Raw genomic sequence first — 22,581 nt, forward strand, 5'->3', positions numbered from 1 at the left:
GAAAATAGACTGTGCACTCTGTAAGTGCAGTTGCACTTGTTTTCCCCAGAGTGTAGTGAATATTATGAAACTCTGTTGATTTCCATCATCCAATCATGGACAAGCAAAAATGCTATTTTTTCTTTTTCCGTTGCACCAGATTGGGTATTCTTTGGAAAATGAAGCTTCACTACATTCATCTCTGGGGAAAATGAGTACAACTGCACTTGAAAAGTGCAGAGTCTATTCGCCTTTATTAAATGAACAAGTGATGCTCTTTAGGGGTGGTGGAACAAAATTTAACTTCTTGCAGCTCCTTCGCTACCTTCTAATACTTTGTTGAAAATGTGCTAAATGAGGAATCTACGTTGCATGATTGCTGTGATGGAGGAGAGCCAGAGCTTTGTGGCATTGAATGGGGTTTACTTGCAGGACACATCCCTCACCCCTACAGTCAATATTTAAAATCGTGGAGGTTTTAGGGAATTTTGGAAAGATAACATTAAAGTGTATGTCTGGAAAAAGAAACCTTTATTCTATACAACTTTGTGATACATGCACATTCCCGCTTATGTTTTATCACTTTGAAACCACTGCAAGAACAGATAAAAACCCATTAATCCTGCTAGAGATCCAGTGTGCATCTAACTTCCTGTTTGAACCCAGTGCTTCTGCTGTAGTGATATTTCAAGCCCTCCGCAATTCTCCCCTACTGGACTACAGGACTCTTATGCTCCGGAGATGAGAAAGGGAGGTATTCTGTGGACCAGAAATAGAAACCCCTATGTACCTTAACTTATAGTCTGCTTTCCCAGATAGCAAGTAATTGTACTGCAAGTTTGAAAATGACTTGCTAAGCTTGCCAGGCTTCACAAGTTTGTTGCAAAATTGCAGCAAATCAGCATTGGATGACTCCAGATCAACTTTGTTTGCAAACATACTGCAAGTTGGCTGCAAGTTCTGGTTCAGTTATGTAGTGCAATGGTTATACCACTAAAAGAGTCACTGTGGCTGAATGTTCATCCTGTAGACTTGCAGAGCTCTTGCTGTAGACGCACCACTGCAACTCTGCTCTTGCTATACACTACAAATTGGAAAAGTGTCAACTAGAAATCGTGCTTCAAGTGCTCTGCAAGTGTACAACCGCCAGTGAAAATGTGCAGCAAGACAGCAGACTTACAATTCAACACTGCCACAAATTTGTGGCAAGTTATCTTTGCTATCTGGGTGGCGTCACTTCTGTAGAAAAAGCTTCTGGTGTGGGAGTTGATTCTCATATTATTGCTAATTTGGTACTAAATTTTAACATAAAAGCAGCTCTAGATTGTAAGTAAAAGTGTTAAACATTAGATTTAATTTTGGGAACTGTCAAAAAATATTCATGTCTCAATTCTAACATAAAAACGCAGTTTACTAGTTCACATATTCCTCCATTTACAATGTATTCTGTTTTCTTAGGGTATCAGCAGTCTTTTCAGCTCCCTGAAGGTAGTACGGCTCCTGCGGTTGGGCCGTGTTGCCAGAAAGTTGGACCATTACCTGGAATATGGTGCTGCAGTGCTGGTTCTCCTGGTCTGCGTGTTTGGTCTTGTTGCTCACTGGTTGGCTTGCATCTGGTTCAGCATTGGAGACTATGAGGTCATTGACGAAGCGACCAACACAATCAAGAATGCAAGCTGGCTTTACCAGTTAGGAGTAAGCATTGGTACTCCATATCGCTATAATGCCAGTGGCTCAGGGCGGTGGGAAGGTGGACCTAGCAAGGACTCTTTGTACATATCCTCTCTATACTTTACCATGACAAGCCTTACAACTATTGGATTTGGAAACATTGCTCCAACAACCGATGGAGAGAAGATTTTTTCAGTTGCGATGATGATGGTTGGCTGTAAGTAAGCTTACATTTTCTTATACACAAATATTTAATTGATATGGTTGCTGTTTTACACCGAGACCTAAGCGATGGTAACATTATCAACAATCTAAGTGCAAAAGAATCCTAGCTTCCCATATAACCAGCCAAAATTTGTTGTTGACAAAGATATTTTTTTCTATTCCAAAACGTGAATAAGTGATATGTCTAGATGTCCTTTTCTTTTTGTATGTGCCTTTTTAGTCTACCTATATTTGGTGCTTAAAGTAGTGCTGTAGGCGTACTTCTACTACACAGCATACTTGCAAATTATGGCAGACTCTACTCAATGTTTCCCTTCCCTTGTGCTAACATGTCAGAGCTACCCCTCATTATACCTCATCACTATGCCAGTCATCTCTGTTGCTTCATCCAGGTGCTTATCTTTCCGCTTCAGCCATTGGTTGATCAGTTATGATGTAACTCCTCTGCATGTACACAAGAATTATATCACCCTGGTTCCCTTTTCCATGATGCCAAGAATGGAGTGTACACTGCAATGTACATGCGCTGTGCTATGAAACAAAAATGGCTAAGTTGCTAGGGTTATGGGCAAAACGTTTTTTTAAAAAAAGAGATAGAAGTGGAGGAAAAGAGGAAGCTGGAAAAAAGGTAACCTATGAAAGTTTTGTTTTCTCGATAAAAAATTTTATTGCAAGAAAAAAGATAATAAAAGTTGTACAATTGTATAAAAGTAATGACACTTGTACAGATATTTGTTTGCGTTGTAAGCTTATAGTGAGTACATAAATTCACCAAAGTAATAGTTAAACAGTTATCAATGTAGTGTAGATTGGTGGTGTAATCAAAAAACTGGTTCAATAACTTTAATAAAATATGACCAATCGTCAACATTATTTTTAAATTGCATATGATTTACTTATTTGTTCAAAATACTTTAATCATTATACACTCAATGCATGTATATGCTAAATAAGATAGGAGTAATATAGGAAAAAGTTAGAGGGTGAAGGAAGGTAGGTAGGAAAATAGACAGAAGTCCAATGGTTGCCATAGTTAATTTTCTGTTAATGCGTCGACTACCCAAGTTTGGCAAGTTTTATTAAATTTATTGGTTGTATTGTGGGCTGTTATCCTGATTTCTTCCATAGTGTATAAGTTGTGTACCTCGTGAAGCCACTCTTTAATTGTAGGAGTGATTGTGGTTTTCCAGTGTCTAGGAGTCACAGCTTTTGCAGCTGTAAGAATCTGGTGAGCGAACACTTGTACTTTTTCATTGAGCAATTCGAAATATGTAGTAAGCAACATGCTGCTGTTAGATGGATTGAGGTTTCTGTGATGAACTTTATGATCCCACAAACTTTCCGCCAGAATGGCTGTATCAAGGTGCAATTCCTCCAAATGTGTGTAAGTTTCCTTTCACCTGGTTATAGCGCCAACATAGATCTGAAACTGTAGGAATCTATCTGTGTATTTCAATTGGTGTGTTCTACTAATTTGTCAGGAGTTTATAAGATGTTTCCTGGAGGCGCGTGCTAATTGCACATTTATAGTCGCTAAAGGTGGTATTTAGTGCAGATTTCCATCTGGCGATATTCCCATTTTCTCAGAACTGTTTGTTCCCTCTCTTTGGATTGTAACCTATGAAAGTTAATTACTTTGCATAGATGTTTAGAATGATATATTTTTAGGTAAAGCTATAATGATATTTATTATCGTACTGCTTTTTCTCTTTTTATTCACATAGCGTTTAGTGTGACTGCTGAACTGTCTTTGATCATTGACCTTGCAGATTTCCTATAATGGAACAAAAATGGCTACCCATTAAATTAAATGTGGTTTGGTACGCATTTTGCAGTTTTTGGAAGCTGAATTGTTTCACTGTATTTTATGAACAAATTTTGAGGTTTTTTTGAAGAGCGGTGATGCCTTCTCATTGAACAGAGAGCATTCCCTATTTAACCCCAAAATAACCAATTTTGATATTATTTATAGGTATGTATAATTTGCTGTGAAGCGATCACTCAGACTTTTCTTAAAAAGCAAAATAGCATTCTCTCTCTCTCTCTCTCTCTCTCTCTCTCCTCTCACTCCCTCCCCCCCTCTCTCACTCCCTCCCCCCTCTCTCACTCCCCCCCTCTCTCACTCCCTCCCACCCCTCTCTCTCTCTCTCCCCCTCCCTCCCTCTCTCTCCCTCTTTTTCTCCCTCCTCTCTCTCTCCCCATCTCCCCTCTCTCTCTCCCCCCCCCCTCTCTCTCTCTTTCTCTATCTCCCTGTTCTCTCTATCTCCCCTTTTTCTCTCTCTCTCTCTTCCTCCCCCCATCTCTCTCCTCTCTCTCCCCCTTCTCTCTCTCTCTCCCTTCCCCCTCTCTCACCCCCCCCTCTCTCTCTCTCCCTCCCTCCCCATCTCCCCTCTCTCTCCCTCCCTCCCCATCTCCCCTCTCTCTCTCTCCCTCCCCATCTCCCCTCTCTCTCACCTCCCTTTCTCTATCTCCCCGTTCTCTCTATCTCCCCTTTTTCTCTATCTCTATCTCTCTCTCCCTCCCCCTCTCCCACCTCCCTTTCTCTATCTCCCTTCTCTCTCTCTCTCTCTCTCTCCCTCTCCCTCCCCCCTCTCTCTCCCTCCCCCCTCTCTCTCTCCCTCCCGCTCTCTCTCTCTCTATCCCGCCAGCCCCCTCCCCCTCTATCTCCCCTCCTTCCCCCTCTCTCATCTCCCTCTCCTCTCTCTCCCCTTCTCTCTCCCTCCCTCCCTCCCCCTCCCTATCCCGCCTCTCTCTCCCTCCCCCCTCTCTCTATCCCCCCTCTCTCTCCCTCCCCCCTCTCTCTATCCCCCCTCTCTCTCTCTCTCCCCCTTCTCTTTCTCTCTCCCTCCCCCTCTCCCCCTCCTCTTTCTCTCTCCCTCCCTCCCTCCCCCTCTCCCCCTCTCTCTCTCCCTCCCCCCTCTCTCTATCCCCACCCTCTCTCTCTCCCCCTCCCTTTCTCTATCTCCCCTTTCTCTCCCTCTCCCTCTTTCTCTCCCCCCTCTCTCCCCCCCCTCTCTCCCCCCCCTCTCTCTCTCCCTCCCTCTCCCCCTCCTTCCCCCTCTCCCCCCCCCCCCTCTCTCTCTCTTTCCCTCTACAAAAATGGTGTTGCAGAACTAGAGAGTGCCAAGAAGGACAACTAAATTTAAAAAAAAACATAAAGACCTCAGCTATGAGAAAAGATTACGGGCCCATTAAGGCTTCTTGTAATAATACACATTACATGCGCTGCAATGCACCAAACTATTTGTGACATGTCCCATTTGTTAGACCTTTTGGTGCATTGGCAGGATATTAACTAGTGTGAATGCACGTGCATTAAAGCACTGCACATAGGTAAATAGACCCCCGCTGGCGAGGTGAATAAAGTATAACTAAAGGCAAAAGTTTTTTTTTTTTTGCTTTGGATAGAGCGAAGAGGGATTAGAACGCTTGTCAGTTTTTATTGCTGTCTGTGCCCCCATTGGTGAGATTCTCCCTCTCTAATTGTCCTGTTTACCATTATCATTGAAAGTGAAAGTAAAAGAAAACCCCACATTTTGGGTTGTCCCCAGAAAAGTAATGGAGGAGAAATCTTCTGGTGACTTAGGGGTCCCAAAGGAATTCCCTTAATTTGCAGGGATTTCCTCTCACTTCCTGTTGGCTATGGGACAGGAAGTAAAGGGAAATCTAACCTTTCCTTGTTCTATCCAAAATAAAAAAAAGTTGATCACTTTGTACTTGTACAGTATATAAATGATTTATATAGTAAGTTTGGTGTTTAATGACAAAGTCAATGCAAATGACAAGGGACCCAATCTGGAGATAAAAGGTTTAGTCCCTGCATAAGAGAGGTTTCTCTATAGTAAGAGCTATGGAAATGTGATATAGATTTCCAGAGAAGCTTGCCCCAGCTAACGCTATTGCGAATCAGTTTCCCCGCATCCAATTCGCATGACAGGGGATTGTGACCGGCTCTCTATAGAGCCGGTTCACACATCTCTGGGGCAGCTGCGGAGCGCATTGCACAGGGGTCCTGCATGTCTTTTGGCTCAGTTTCAGAGCCGAATTCAGGCAAAAGTTCAACAGAGAACAGGGACGCACCGGACCCCTGCTGTGAGCTTCATATGAATTCAGTGTGAACCCAGCCTCAAAGTCTTGATGCACAAAATAGAATTCACAAATAATATGAACAATGCCGCGTACACGCGACCGGACTTTCCGGCAGAAAAGGTCAGACGGAATCATTCCATCGAACATTCCGATCCTGTGTGGGCTTCATCAGACTTTATCTTTCGAAAATTCCAACGGACCTAGAAATAGAACATGTTTCAAATCTTTCCGATGGAATCAGTTCCTATTGGGAAAACCGCTCGTCTGTATGCTGTTCCGATAGACCAAAAACGACGCAAGGGCAGCTATTGGCTACTGGCTATTGAACTTCCTCTTTCTAGTCCCGTCGTACGTCATTGCGTTCTAAACAATTGGACTTTGGTGTGATCCTGTGTAGGCAAGTCTGTTTCAGCATAACTCCTTCGGAACTCCGTCGAAAAGACAGTCAGAGTTTATTCTGCCAGAAAGTCTGGTCGTGTGTATGCAGGATAAGCGTTTTTTTTTTTTTTTTAGGGTAGTTGCAGGTATGTAAACCTATTGTAAGTATAAATTTGATTTATAGCAGTTGGGAAATAACTCCAGTTCTTGGTTAAAAAACATTGATACATCATTATTATAATTACAAAATTATATTTTCATTGGAAACGGTGAGGGCGGGAGGACTAGTAATTGGTCGTGTCTAAAAGTGTCTGGTCTGTCTGGCAAGCTGTTTGACCTTGCAGTTTAGTATAGGAGTTATCACGCTCTGGTGATTTCCTAATACAAAAGGTTAAAAAAAAGTGCGGAAACCTTTTAAAGTATCCTCGTATAAAAATAACCCTACTCTCTATGTATAGATAACCTGTGCACAAACTGTGGTGTGAATGCTGCACTGTCCTCTACCTATGTTTAACAATTGTGATTGGAATTATCAAACTGTCCCAAATCATTGGGTTTGCTACATTTCCAAAAGGCCATAACTATCGCGCTTCACTATTTCTTTGAAAAGTTGGTGTCGCCAGTATATCTTGTTGTTCATTGTACATTTTACACAGAATCATAGATGATATCTTGGTGTATAGACTGGCCCCATTGGAAACTCCTGTGCAGATTATGCCTGCTTGCTCTACAGTAGAGTGAAAAAATATTGCAGGGCTGTGGTTACCGAATTGTTAATGCTGATTCACAAGCCTGTAATGTACATTGATTACCCAGAGGGGATTGTTTTTTCTCTCAACAAAAGTGGAGTTCATCTTTAAATATGCTTGGGATAAATATAGGTTCATCCTTACACAAAAAATGTAAATAATCAATATCATTGTTCCAAAAACCTGTCACTGGCTAGTATGTGAAGGCTGCCCTCACATATTCGTTAGGGAAACTTAGGATGCCTGCTGATACCTAGCCAATGGGTTTTCCTCCCTCCATTTTCTTTTTGAAGGTTGTCCTACAGGTTGTTGTTTGCCACGTGATCAGCTGTCAGCCAATGACAGCTAATCACATGATGTAAACAGAATCCGGTGATTGTTTTTTTTTTTCCCCTCATGCTGACAGTGTGAGGAGAAAAAAAAAGATTAGCGGCTTGTGTAAACCGGACATCGGTCCCGCACACTGACAGTCACTGCTGCTAAGCAGTGCCCACCAGTGCCACCTACTAGTGCCCATCAGTACTGCTAAGCAATGCCCACCAGTGCCACCTACCAGTGCCCATCGGTACTGCTAAGCAATTATCACCAGTGCCACCTACCAGTCCCCATCAGTACTGCTGAGCAATGCCACCTACCAGTGCCCATCAGTACTGCTGAGCAATGCCACCTATCAGTGCCCACCAGTGCTGCCAATCAGTGCCACCTATCAGTGCTCTTCAGTGCTGCCTATCAGTGCCCATCAGTGCCACCTATCAGTGCCCACCAGTGCCGCCTCATTAGTGCCCATCAGTGTCACCTAATAGTACCACCTTATCAGTGCCTATCAGTGCCCATTATGGCAGCCTCATCAGCGTACATCAATGAAGGAGAAAAAGTACCCGTTTGCAAAATTTTATAACAAACTATGAAAACCATTTTTTTTTTTTTCTCCAAAATTTTCGACCTTTTTCTTTTTTTTTGTTTGGCAAAAAATAAAACCCCAGTGGTGATTAAATGCCAACAAAGGAAAGCTCTATTTGTGTGAAAAAAATAATAAAAATTGCATATGGGTACAGTGTTGCATGACCGCGCAATTGTCATTCTAATGCCGCGTACACACGATAGGACATTCCGACAACAAAATCCTGGATTTTTTTCCGACGGATGTTGGCTCAAACTTGTCTTGCATACACACGGTCAAACAAATGTTGTTGGAAATTCCAAACGTCAAGAACGCGGTGACGTACAACACTTACGGCGAGCTGAGAAAAATGAAGTTCAATAGCCAGTGCGGCTCTTCTGCTTGATTCCGAGCATGCGTGGAATTTTGTGCGTCGGAATTTGTGTACACACATTCGGAATTTCCGACAACGGATTTTGTTGTCGGAAAATTTCAGAACCAGCTCTCAAATTTTTGTGGTCAGAAATTCTGACAACAAATGTCCGATGGAGCCTACACACGGTCTGAATTTCCGACAACAAGCTCACATCGAACATTTGTTGGCGGAAATTCCCGACCATGTGTACGCGGCAAAAGAGTGACAGCGCTGAAAATTGGCCTGGGCAGGAAAGGGGTATATGTGCCCAGTAAGCAAGTGGTAATTAAAATAAATCCATAAAATTGAAAGAAAGAAGGTAGAATGATATCAATTAGTGGAAGGGTACGCTACTTTTTTAATTAATTTTGACTTTACATCTATTAAGTCAGGATACTAAAAATAACACTCACAAAGGAAACGTGGGCTCAAATGAGCAGCTTCTCCTTTAATATTTACTTACAGTGTGGCGTGAGTGTTTGACTAAACTCTGTTGCTTAGCTGTAGTATTCTTCTCAGGGGTTCCTGGACAACAAGACTGTCTGAACAGAATATTGCTTATTTGTTTGCTTGGCGGTAAACTGTAAGCTAAATTGTGTCATATGTTTTTGTAATGTGAGGGTTTCTATGACACATTATAATTCCCATGTATCTATTAATTTTTTATTCACTTTGATGTGGCCTGAGTTTATAAAGTTTTTTCGTTTTCCTAATTGACCGAGGGATAAATTATTTCACTAATGTGAAGTATCCTGAATCTTGCAGTTATTATGACAAATTATTTAATCAGATAAAATGCTCTGCTAATGTTTTATTGATGTTTGAAGCCACAATAAAGAAAAAAAAAATCCAAGCCATTTTCCAGCATGATTTGTATCGCGTGCCTTTAACGTACACTTTGAAATGATTTATTATTATGCGTAATCGATGTTGATTGCCTTGATTGAAGCAGACAAGACTGAAAATGTAATCTCAAATTAGAAATCCAACAAGAGTATTCTATATAGAGCTGAAACTCGATGAAGTCATTTGCCTTGGAGTGGGAGTCTAACAGAACAAATTTGACAGAATCCTACAACACTGAGTGTATAAATTATATATTGTGATATTATGGGGTTTTACTCAAGTGTAGTGCTTTCCATCAAGTTCAGACCAACCAGGGAAGTTCCTTTTTTAGGGCTTTTGGCCCACTTTTATTTAAAAGAAAATATCAAAAACATATCACAAGGTTACCCTTGCAGGAGTTTTTAGCATCAGAACATAAATCTTTCCATTTTCTGGCTATCCAAACTTTGTAGTCCCTGAGCCTGTCTCTGCACAGACTTGCCACTTTGTCTCAATCAGCTTTGTGGCCAACGAAATGCTCACACTGGCTCCTAATGCCTCTCAGAAGATGGCCTGGTCGGATCTGGCCACCTCTTCTTGAGGCGAGGGTGGACACTCTTCTAGTGTCTTTCTCCACACACATACGCTGCTCCTGCAGCACCCTATCTCCAGGGTAAAGGCCTGAATCACAGACAACCCCTTGATTAAAAAGGCTGTGCACACCTGTAGCATTGGGCTGCTGGTCCCTAGCAGAGCAGAGCTTCACAGGTTGCCACTGGAGTCCTTTTCCACCCCTCCATGATGACATCACGGAGCTGGTGAAGGTTAGAGACCTTGCGCTCCGCCACCCTCCGTTTGAGGATGCCCAATAGGGTTTAGGTCTGGAGACATGCTTGGCCAGTCCATCACCTTTACCTTCAGCTTCTTTAGCAAGACAGTGGTCATCTTGGAGGTGTGTTTGGGGTCCTTATCATGTTGGAATACTGCCCTGCGGCCCAGTCTCCAAAGAGAGGGGCTCATGCTCTGCTTCAGTATGTCACAGTACATGTTGGCATTCATGGTTCCCTCAATGAACTGTAGCTCCCCAGTGCTGGCAGTACTCATGCAGCCCCAGACCATGACACTCCCACCACCATGCTTGACTGTAGGCAAGACACACTTGTCTTTGTACTCCTCACCTGGTTGCCGCCACACGTGCTTGACACCATCTGAACCAAATAAGTTAATCTGGGTCTCATCAGACCACAGGACATGGTTCCAGTAATCCATGTCCTTATTCTGCTTGTCTTCAGCAAACTGTTTGCAGGCTTTCTTGTGCATCATCTTTAGAAGAGGCTTCCTTCTGGGATGACAGCCATGCAGACCAATTCAATGCAGTGTGCAGCGTATAGTCTGAGCACTGACAGGCTGACCCCCCCCCCCCACCCCTACAACCTCTGCAGCAATGCTGACAGCGCTCAAATGTCTATTTCCCAAAGACAACCTCTGGATATGATGCTGAGCACGTGCACTCAACTTCTTTGGTCGACCATGGTGAGGCCTGTTCTGAGTGGAACCTGTCCTGTTAAACTGCTCTATGGTCTTGACCACCGTTCTGAAGCTCAGTTTCAGGGTCTTGGCAATCTTCTTATAGCCTAGGCCATCTTTATTTAGAGCAACAATTCTTTTTTTCAGGTCCTCAGAGAGTTCTTTGCCATGAGGTGCCATGTTGAACTTCCAGTGACCAGTATGAGAGAGTGAGAGCGATAACACCAAATTTAACACACCTGCGCATCATTCACACCTGAGACCTTGTAAGTCACATGACACCGGGGAGGGAAAGTGGCTAATTGGGCCCAATTTGGACATTTTCACTTAGGGGTGCACTCACTTTTGTTGCCAGCGGTTTAGACATTAGTGGCTGTGTGTTGAGTTATTTTGAGGGGACAGAAAATGTACACTGTTATACAAGCTGTACACTCACTACTTTACATTGTAGCAAAGTGTCATTTTCTTCAGTGTTGTCACATGAAAAGATAGAATAAAATGTTTACAAAAATGTGAGGGGTGTACTCACTTTTGTGAGATACTGTATAAACTGTACTGTGTGTATATATATCTCTTTCTCACTGTTTGTTCATCCAGAAACAGAGCACTTTTAATTTTCTCTTTGGATTTGTGTTACTTTGGACTTTTATTTTACTTGGACTTTTTTTCACTTTTTCATTTTCTTGTGGCTGATTATGCACAGGAGTCATTATGAATTATATACACCTATGTATTTATACCTATGAAGTGTTATAATCATTTAGTATCTGAGATAAGCATGGCATGAAATGGACATATGTTCATTCACTGATTGAAGTCATGATTGTTCTTTTTCACTGAAGATTGTATTTTAAAGGGACAGCGCACGTTTAATTGATTTCCATTTTAGATTTTACATCTAATACCCTAGAGGTGCAGCAGTTTCTTCATATTTGTTCGCATAGCACAGATTTATACATTTTGGGCTTTATAAATGTGTAAATGTAACAGCGATCACAGTACTTCCTGACAATGCCTTAATTTGCTTTCATTTCTGGAAGGTGGGAACCATCTTTGTTCAGACATCATCCAGGGTTAGCATCTACTTCCTGGGCTAAGATGCTGGTTTAGCAATGAAAAAAATCCTGTAAATCCTGGTACTTGTGCAGTTCTTGCTATTTCATAAATGTCTGACACAGATAAGCACCTGCAGAAGTCCTCTCACTCCTACAGTGTTGCTGTCTCATCACTGGGGGAAAAGTGACTGAAAACCGCTTTCCTCTTGTCACAACAGAATGATGACATCATCTCAGCCCAGCCTAGGTCATTTGACTGCAACTCTATGGTATTTTTGTAATGATAAAAGGTACAGGTTTTTTTTAAATTCTACTAATGTTGTATATTGTATCACAACAGTGATTTATTCATTAAGGCTTGTAACGTTACTGAAAGGTCTTTAATTGTTGGATACAGAAAAAGTAAGTCTTATTTATATTAAGTATAACATTAAAATAGACACATTGACCGTGAATAATTCAGCACCATTCAAGACTATGCAACAGAGTAGATGCACTTTAATAATTTGAAGCAATGGTGCATGCTGTCCATGGTGCTGAAATTGGACATTTCAGGCTTATTTAAAGCAGCCTGACTCAACATTTTTATCTTGAAACCTTTGAACAAATTTAGTAACGTCTCAGGGAACCTCTGATAAGTTTTTTATATATATATATATATATATATATATATATATATATATATATATATATATATATATATATATATATATACTCACCGGCAAATTTATTAGGTACACCTTGCTAGTAGCGGGTTGGACCACCTCTTGCCTTCATAACTGCCTTAATTCCTGGTGGCATAGATTCAACAAGGTGTTGGAAACATTCATCCTGTTCCACCACATCCCAAAGGTGCTCGATTGGATGAGATCTGGTGACTGTGGAGGCCATTGGAGTACAGTGACCTCATTGTCATGTTCAAGAAACCAGTGGTGGGATGATTTGATCTTTGTGACATGGTGCATTATCCTGCTGGAAGGAGTCATCAGAAGATGGGTACACTGTAGTCATAAAGGGATGGACATGGTCAGCAACCATACTCAGGTAGGCCGTGGTGTTTAAATGATGCTCAATTGGTACTAAGGGGCCCAAAGTGTGCCAAGAAAATATCCCCCGCACCATTACACCACCACCACCAGCCTGAACTTTTGATACAAGGCAGGATGGATCCATGCACTTTCATGTTGTTTATGCCAAATTCTGACTCTACCATCTGAATGTCGCAGGTGAAATTGAGACTCATCAGACCAGGCAACTATTGCTATTCTTCTATTGTCCAATTTTGATTAACCTATGTGAATGGTAGCCTCAGTTTCCTGTTCTTAGCTGACAGGAGTGGCACCTGGTGTGGTCTTATGCTGCTGTAGCCCATCTGCTTCAAGGTTTGATGCGTTGTGCAATCAGAGATGGTATTCTGCATACCTTGGTTGTAACAAGTGGTTATTTGAGTTACTGTTGCCTTTCTATCATCTCCAACCAGTCTGTCCATTCTCCTCTGACCTGTGACATCAACAAGGCATTTTGGTCCACACATCTACCGCACACTGAATAGTTTCTCTTTTTCGGACCATTCTCTGTAAACCCTAGAGATGGTTGTGCATGAAAATCTTAGTAGATCAGCAGTATTTGAAATACCCAGACCACTTCTAGATGCCTAAATGCACGCTGTCATGTATTTGACTGATTAGCAATTTTTTTTACCGACCAATTAAACAGGTGTACCGAATAAAGTGGCCAGTGAGTGTGTATATATATATATATATATATATATATATATATATATATATATATATATATATATATATATATATATATATATATACAGTATCTCACAAAAGTGAGTGCACCCCTTACGTTTTTATAACTATTTTATTATATCTTTTCATGTGACAACACTGAAGAAATTACACTTTGCTACAATGTAAAGTAGTGAGTGTACAGCTTGTATAACAGTGTAAATTTGCTAGAAAATAGAGGGGAAAGGGGAATGTGGGAATGATGGGACGTTATGTGAAGCACAACACCAGAACTAAATGAATCAATTAGTAGATACTATTTAATGGTGCACATGGATGCATGTGGGACAGTAAATAACATGTAATATATAACATAATAAATACATATAATTGTATACACACACATAAGTGTTCCCACATAGTAAGTAATAAATACTAAAATGTATTAAATGTAGCCCAAACTTGCATATAGACATTGATTGCACACATAATGTAAATTGATTCAAATGTAGTCGCATAGTAGACGCATGGTAGCTGTGACAATACATTGGTATATAGCTCTATGTTGTGTGGATAATTTCCACTCATCAGGAGCAAATGTGATATAGGTATGTCTGTAATAAAATAGCATACTTATATCGCGTTATGTGTGAAATCAATCATGTCTAAATGCAAGTTTGGGCTACATTTAATACATTTTAGTATATATTATTTACTATGTAGGAACACTTATGTGTGTGTATACAATTATATGTATTTATTATGTTATTTATTACATGTTATTTACTGTCCCACATGCATCAATGCGCACTATTAAAGAGTATCTACTAATTGATTCATTTAGTTCTGGTGTTGTGCTTCACATAAAGTCCCATAATTCTCCCATTCCCCTTTCCCCTCTCTTTTCTATATGAATAAGGGATGGAGACATATGAACTCTGCAGCAGTCGTTGTCTCATATAAAGTTCCAACAATTTTATTAATGAAATGTAAATTTGCTGTCCCCTCAAAATAACTCAACACACAGCCATTAATGTCTAAACCTCTGGCAACAAAAGTGAGTAAACCCCTAAATGTCCAAATTGAGCCCAAAGTGTGGCCACCATTATTTTCCAGCACTGCCTTAACCCTCTTGGGCATGGAGTTCACCAGAGCTTCACAAGTTGCCACTGAAATCCTCTTCCACTCCTCCATGACGACATCACAGAGCTGGTGGATGTTAGAGACCTTGCGCTCCTCCACCTTCCGTTTGAGGATGCCCCACAGACTGGCTTGGCCAGTCCATCACCTTTACCCTCAGCTTCTTTAGCAAGGCAGCGGTCATCTTGGAGGTGTGTTTGGGGTCGTTATCATGTTGGAATATTGCCCTGTGGCCCAGTGTCTGAAGGGAGGGGATCATACTCTGCTTCAGTATGTCACAGTACATGTTGGCATTCATGATTCCCTCAAATAACTGTAGCTCCCCAGTGCCGGCAGCACTCGTGCAGCCCCAGACCATGACACTCCCACCACTCCCATCAGACCACAGAACATGGTTCCAGTAATCCATGTCCTTAGTCTGCTTGTCTTCAGCAAACTGTTTGCAGACTTTCTTCAGCATCACCTTTAGAAGAGGCTTCCTTCTGGGACGACAGCCATGCAAACCAATTTGATGCAGCATGCGACGTATGGTCTGAGCACTGACAGGCTGACCCCCCACTCCTCCAACCTCTGCAGCAATGCTGACAGCACTCATACATCTATTTCCCAAAGACAACCTCTGGATATGACGCTGAGCACGTGCACTCAACTTCTTTGATCGACCATGGCGAGGCCTGTTCTGAGTGGATCCTGTCCTGTTAAACCGCTGTATGGTCTTGGCCACCATGCTACAGCTCAGTTTGAGGGTCTTGGCAATCTTCTTATAGCCTAGACTATCTTTAAGTAGAGAAACAATGCTTTTTATCAGACCCTCAGAGAGTTCTTTGCCATGAGGTGCCATGTTGAACTTCCAGTGACCAGTATGAGAGAGTGAGAGCGATAACACCAAATTTAACACACCGGCTCCCCATTCACACTTGAGACCTTGTAACACTAAGGAGTCACATGACACCGAGGAGGGAAAATGGCTAATTGGGCCCAATTTGACATTTTCACGTGGGGGTGTACGCTCTTTTGTTCCCAGCAGTTTAGACATTAATGGCTGTGTGTTGAGTTATTTTGAGGGGACAGCAAATTTACACTGTTATACAAGCTGTACTCTCACTACTTTACATTGTAGCAATGTGTCATTTCTTCAGCGTTGTCACATGAAAAGATAGAATAAAATATTAAAATGTGAGGGGTGTACTTTTGTGAGATACTGTGTGTAATATATATGTGTGTGTGTGTATGTCTGTAATATAGCATGGATAAGTAAGATTCTAAACGTTTTAAATGATTGAATAAGATGACACATCTAGAGTGACACTCACAGCCAATTATTTTATGACACTCCCTTGCTCAATGCATAACAATGTAATTGCTTCTAAAGGTAAGACATTTTTTATCTTAATGCATTCCCAGCATTAAAGCGGACCTTCAGTCATTTTTTCATCTTCCCATCTATTAAATCTTCTGCCCTTGTTGTTTTAACTTTGTATAGTAAAACTTTTTTTTTCTGCCAGTAAATACCTTATACAGCCCACTTCCTGTTTCTTATCTGGTCATTAGCCCAGGCTTATGACATCATGCACAGCTCTCTCTCACTTACTCTCATGAGAGTTTGCCAGGAAGGGAGGGGGGATGAGTCATAAGAGGGCCAATGAGAGCTGCAGAGCTGGAGGTGTGCCTCTGTGTGTCTGTGTAAATCCAGGAAGGGAATAGGCAGCAGCATCGGCTGCCCACAGTTTAAATGGTTGCAGCCAGACTCAGTGGAGGGAGATTTCTGCAGCATATTTGGCAAGTACAGAATCACAGTATAAATAAAGTAATGTGCAAAGTGGTTGGAGGGAAGCTTCAGAATGGCAAAGATGTTTTTATTACAAATTATATGAGCAGACTGCAGTTCCTCTTTAAGTTAAAAATGTCCCAGTAATTGTACCACCCCTTCAACCTCCCAAATACTTATCCTATCTCGATCCAGTGCTGTGCCCATCTTCAGAGGTGCTGCTCTATCTTTCTCTTACATTACAGAACTCAGAGGCAGTAGGGGTAGCCATACCATTGCACAGGACAGGTACATATAACCTGTTTGTTATTTTAACCACTTGCCTACTGAGCACTTTCACCCCTTTCCTGCCTAGGCCAATTTTTAGCTTTCAGTGCTGCACTTTGACTGACAATTGCGCGGTCAACTCTGTACCAAAACTAAACTTTTATCATTTTTTGGGACAGATAGGTAAAACAAATAAAAAACGGACCAATTTAAAAAAAAACAAAAAAACGTTTGTCTTAGTTTCTGTTATAAATTTTGTAAATAAGTAATTTTTCTCTTTCACTGATGTGCACTAATGAGGCTGCACTGATGGACACAGATGGGCATTGATGAGGAGGCACTAATATTCAAAACTGGGCACTGATATGCAGCACTGATGGGCACTAATAGGTGGCACTTTTGGGCCCTGATAGGCAGCATGGATAGACAGCACTGATGGGCACTGATAGGCTGCACTGGTGGGCACTGATGGGCAGCACTGGTAAAGAGGCACTGATAGGCAGAACTGATGGGCAATGAAAGGCAGTACTGGTGGGCACTGGTTGGCAGCACTGGTGGGCACTGATGGGGCTGCACTGATCATCAATGCAGATGTCCCTGTTAAGGAATGCCAGGAATACCACTTACTGGCTCTCCTCTCCTCACGCACTGTCAGCTTTGAGGAAAGGAATGCCGATAACCGGCATTTTCTGTTTACTCTGATCAGCTGTAATTGGACACAGCTGATGACATGATAAAGAGCCTATGTCATAGGCTCCTTACCATGACCAGTGATGCACTGTGTCCAAGGGACATATGACGTCCTCCCAGAATGAGAGTGCTCCGACCCGTCCGCCATTTCACTATAAGGTGGGCGGGAACCAGTTGAAGTCCCCATCAGGGTCCCCTTCAGAGTTCTCCCTTACATCAGAGTCTCCTTCAGGGTTCTCCTTTACAACAGGATCCCCACCAGAGTTATGGTTTACTCACACCTGAGGTTGGGGGAGCTAAAACCAGTTGGTTGAACAATAATTTTACCCCCCCCCCCCCCCTGCTGTGGCCACAATACAGTTCTTTGACTGTAACAAACCTGAAACAGCATGTTGCTTTTCGCAAGCAGGATCTACACAATTGCGGTGTGGTAGTACAACAATTATAGGGTTATATCAGGTGGTGAGGAGGTGACGTTTTGCCTCCTTAACACCTATCAAACACCACTGAAAAGCAATCTGAGTGTGGATCAATTCTCAGAGGCGACCTGCCGCACTTGAACAAACCCTAATGCCGCGTACACACGGTCGGACTTTTCGTCTACAAAAGTCCGACAGCCTGTCCGACAGACTTCCGGCGGACTTTCAGCGGACTTGCAGCAGACTTTCTAACGAACGGACTTGCCTACACACGACCACACAAAAGTCCGACGGATTCGTACGTGATGACGTACACCGGACTAAAATAAGGAAGTTCATAGCCGGTAGCCAATAGCTGCCCTAGCATGGGTTTTTGTCCGTCGGACTAGCATACAGACGAGCGGACTTCGGGGTCCGTCGTACTTACGACGTAAAGATTTGAAGCATGCTTCAAATCTAAAGTCCGTCGGATTTTAGGCTAAAAAAGTCCGTTGAAAGTCCGGAGAAGCCCACACACGATCGGATTACCAGCCAGCTTTAGTCCGTCAGCGTCCGTTGGACTTTTGTAGACGAAAAGTCCGACCGTGTGTACGCGGCATAAGCGTCTCCTCTTACATTAGAGTGCCAGATAAAATCTTGCAGCCGCCAGTATTTTGGTGACCCCTGAACTAAATGATGTAGTTCAGAGGCTTGTTCACTGTCAGATATTCCCTTTGCTTCAGTAATACAGTATACTTACAAGATATGTAGTACCGCATTAATTGTTTCTATCCCCCCTTTTTGTCTCCCTGAGCTCTGAATGCTCAAGGCCAGCTTGGTTTGTTTTATGTTTTTTATTTTTTTCTTAATTAACAATTGACAGGTTGTCCGCATGTGAATTTTTTTTCTATTAACCAGAGCCGTTTACAGTTACAAATTTGATGAAAGACGAGAATATTTGTTCTTTAAAAAAAAAAAAGTAGAAAATAAATGTAATTTCTGGTCGATTTTTCTAAATGGCCACAGATCAGATGAAAACACGTCCTGGAAATTGACAAGTAGAGTCTAAAGGAGTTTATTTACTGAAGAGAAATGGGCTGTTCACTTTGCATGGGCATTTTCCTCCAGAGCTTAGTGAATGTGGTAAATTCTCACCTTGTAAATAATATCCAATAATGTGCAAGGAAAATTTTAAAAAATGGTAAATCCTGGTGGGCAGCCAAGCTGGCAATCCTGGCACCATGTCATTTATTACAGAGGGGAAGTTCACAAAAGCAGCTTTTGAAGAACCTGGATTGATTGTTCCTTTTCACCTTCCCCACCTACACACTTCAGGCGTGTTGTCCATGGACCTCTCACAGTTCCAGAAAAAAACTCTAGTATCTTACCCTACCACTCAAAAATAAGTTAATTTCCCACAACGAGACCTGTAGGTTATTATGGTGGCAATTCATGGAATGATTTAAGTCCTAGTCACCAGATCTTTTTGTGGGTTGGAGGGTACTATAACTATAGCCATGTACTGTCATGGGTATATTTTATTGTTTCATAAGCTCTGCTGTACAGAGCTGAATCTCCGTATAGATCTTTATCATCATGTTCTTTCTTCTGTCACCCAGAAGGCAACAGTAAAAGAGCTCCTATTTATTGCAGATAAGGGGCTGACTGACAGCCTAGTCTATTATTGGAATGTGTCTCCGGCACCCTGTCAAAAATGCTGATCTTGTTACACATTTCACTTTCCGATCCCTTCAGTCAAACTGAGGAAACCCCGTAGGGCCCACAGCCCACAGAAATTTTTTTTTTGTATAAAACTAAGTGTATCGGAAAGCCGCTAAGTTCCCCTCATTCCAATTTCAGAGGAGCCCGGGGAAGAACTGTAAAAATATTCCAGTCTAAATATAGGAGAAGTGACATTAAAGACAGCTGACAGTGTAGGCATTCGGATGTTCTTTCCTCACTAGCTAGTTATATATTTTATCTGTTCTGAATTCACTATTTCTTGTTTTGTGAAAAGGCTCTGACTGCAAGCAGACTAAGGTTTTTTTCTACTGCTTAGCAAGTTTTTCTTTCTTCTGAACATAGTTAATAAGGGAAAGAGGCAAATAATAGAACCTCACAAAGGTTAACAAGGGCCAAGTGTGAAGGCTAAAGAGTGGCAGTGTTGCAGTGCTAGAACTCTATGGCAATAGAGAACCATTCCAGCTACTCAACTTAGATGCTGTAGCCATGTAAGATCTGCAACCTAAATTGCAGCTGCGGGTGGATTGTAACTAGTAGTTTGCTGCACTGCTTGCCCAACAGACAGACGTGGCATACTTGCGTTTTTAAAGCCTTTCTTCTCTCTTCTCATCGTGAAATGGGAAAGATCATCTCTGACATGTTCTGAACATTTTGGAGTGTGATAATGAGCATTTCCAACATTGGAAGAGCTTGTTTTTGTCTCCAAGGGTAGACCTGAACACAGCCTGATCCTTGCCCAAGTGGTGCATTTTGGATTTGGTTATTTACGGAGATTCTATTTTTTTGGAGTGGCACATATGCTAGGTCTTCTATCATCACTCACATTACTGGAGCTACAATACTTGGTACAACATACTGTCTGGCTCAGTTGGTGGGTGCTTATGGTACTAGCTTATTAAAAGGTACAGCAGTTCAATTTAAATTACAGTCCCCTAAAATAACAGAGAAAATATATTTAACATATTTTCAAGATAGGTGACGATTTTCTTTTCTTTTTCTTTTTTTTTGAGCTGGAAAGAATGAGATTATCAGGAAGTGAAGGAATTCTCAACATGGACACAGACAGTAGTTAAAATTTGACTAATGGTGTAACTCATCCCACTCATCTTAAAAAAAAAAAAAACCCTTCCCAGTCAGGGATTTCTGCTGTTCTTCAATGGGTAACAGGAAGGTAACCCATATATAGACAGAACAGACACTGTTACATTACTTAACATGGATCTACACTTCATCATCTGTTCACCACAAACCAAAAATGCTGTTAAATTCATTTTTAATAATTGATATTCACCCATCCATCCATGTGTTATTTTGTTGAGAAATCACTTTGAAAAACACCTCCTTAGCATGTCTAGCCCTGGCCATCTTGAGTAAGGGCAGATGGTTCCTGCAGCATTTCCTTAGGTCAGGCATGCAAGCAGGAGAGGGTGTACTTAGCTGAGAATGCCCCTCCTTTCGTACTGAAGACTCCTGGGATGTATGACATCATTTGCCTAGGCATGAAAATCAGGGAGTAACTGAAGAAATGTGTAAAAAAAAAAAAAAAGTTTAAAACAGGCAAACATGATATGCTTTCCTATCCATTTACCAATGCTGGCAGCATGAAGATCGAAAATAATCAATGTTGTTTGAGAGAGTGAAGTTCTGCTTTTACCGGTTCCTGACCGGCTCACACAGATATACTGTGGCACAATGGCTCTCCTGGGTGAAATCCCATATGGGTACATCCTTCCCTTTAGCGGCCACCAGAGGGCGTATGCGCGCACCCTCTGCACGGCGGGGGACCCTATGTGCGTGGCCAGCAGGCACGATTGCTGCCGACCACGCGCAATCGCGTGCACGAGAGCCAGCACGGGGATTTGTGTGTAAACACACAAATCCCTATGCTGTCAGGGGAGAGGAGACAAATCATTTGTAGTTTGTAGTAAGTAGGAACAACAATATGTCTCCTCCCCTAGTCAGTCCTATCCCCATACAGTTAGAACACACTGAGGGAACACACATTTAACTCCTTGATTGCCCCCTAGTGTAAACCCCTTCACTGCCAGTGACATTTACACAGTAATCAGCACTAATTGCTGTATAAATGTCCCTGGTCCCAAAAAATGTGTCAAAAGTGTCCGATCTGTCTGCCGCAATGTCACAGTACCACTAAAAATCGCAGATCACCGCCATTACTAATAAAAATGCCATAAAAATGCCATAAAGTTTTCCCATAGTTAGTAGACACTATAACTTTTGCGCAAACCAATCAATAAATGCTTATTGCGATTTTTTTTTTTTTTTTTTTACCAAAAATATGTGGAAGAATATATATTGGCCTAAACTAATGAAGATGGGGATGGGGATATTTATTATAGCAAAAAGTAAAAAATATTGTTTGTTTTTTTTTCAAAATTGTCACTTTTTTTGTTTTTAGCGCAAAAAATAAAACACGCAGAGATGATCAAATACCACCAAAAGAAAGCTCCATTTGTGGGGGAAAAAGGCGCAAATTTTGTTTGGGTACAGCATTGCATGACCGCGCAATTGTCAGTTAAAGCGACGCAGTGCCAAATTGTAAAAAGTGCTCTGGTCAGGAAGATGCTAAAATCTTCCAGAGCTGAAGTAGTTAAAGCAGTAGCATGTGCTATCCAAGGTGCTGGAATAACCAGTTTCAGATTTATTTAAACTAGCACTGGAAAAGGCTACAGTGATGTGCATAGTACAATAAACTATAACAGCCAATCAAATTTTACCTTATCTAAAATCTAGAATCACTATGTTAGTAATGTTGAATAAAGTGATTTCGCGCAAATTGTAGTAATAAATACACTGAATAAATATTGTATCAGACAGAATATATAAATGAATACAAACGTGTTCTAAAACATCTAAATAACGTGACAATGTGTAATATGTAATAGATATACCATTAACAATATGCTGTACTATCTATACCATTTACAATATGCTGTACTATCTATATTCTATATTCATATGCTATCTCACTAAACCGATGCTATGCAACTAGACTGATCACCTATCCCAATAGAATAATTTAACA

At 41.5% G+C, this 22,581-nt stretch overlaps 1 protein-coding gene across 2 annotated transcripts in view; it reads left to right on the forward strand.

Moving 5' to 3' along the window:
- Positions 1 to 22,581, forward strand: part of KCNH5 (potassium voltage-gated channel subfamily H member 5) — a 550,163-nt gene that overhangs the window by 248,414 nt on the left and 279,168 nt on the right. For both annotated transcript variants that reach the window (XM_073610317.1, XM_073610318.1), the window contains one exon: positions 1,438 to 1,867. In XM_073610317.1, the coding sequence (XP_073466418.1) occupies positions 1,438 to 1,867 (430 nt within the window). The remainder of the gene's footprint in view (positions 1 to 1,437; positions 1,868 to 22,581) is intronic.

Source organism: Aquarana catesbeiana, linkage group LG13 (assembly GCF_042186555.1).
Source record: "Aquarana catesbeiana isolate 2022-GZ linkage group LG13, ASM4218655v1, whole genome shotgun sequence".
Classification (NCBI taxonomy): domain Eukaryota; kingdom Metazoa; phylum Chordata; class Amphibia; order Anura; family Ranidae; genus Aquarana; species Aquarana catesbeiana.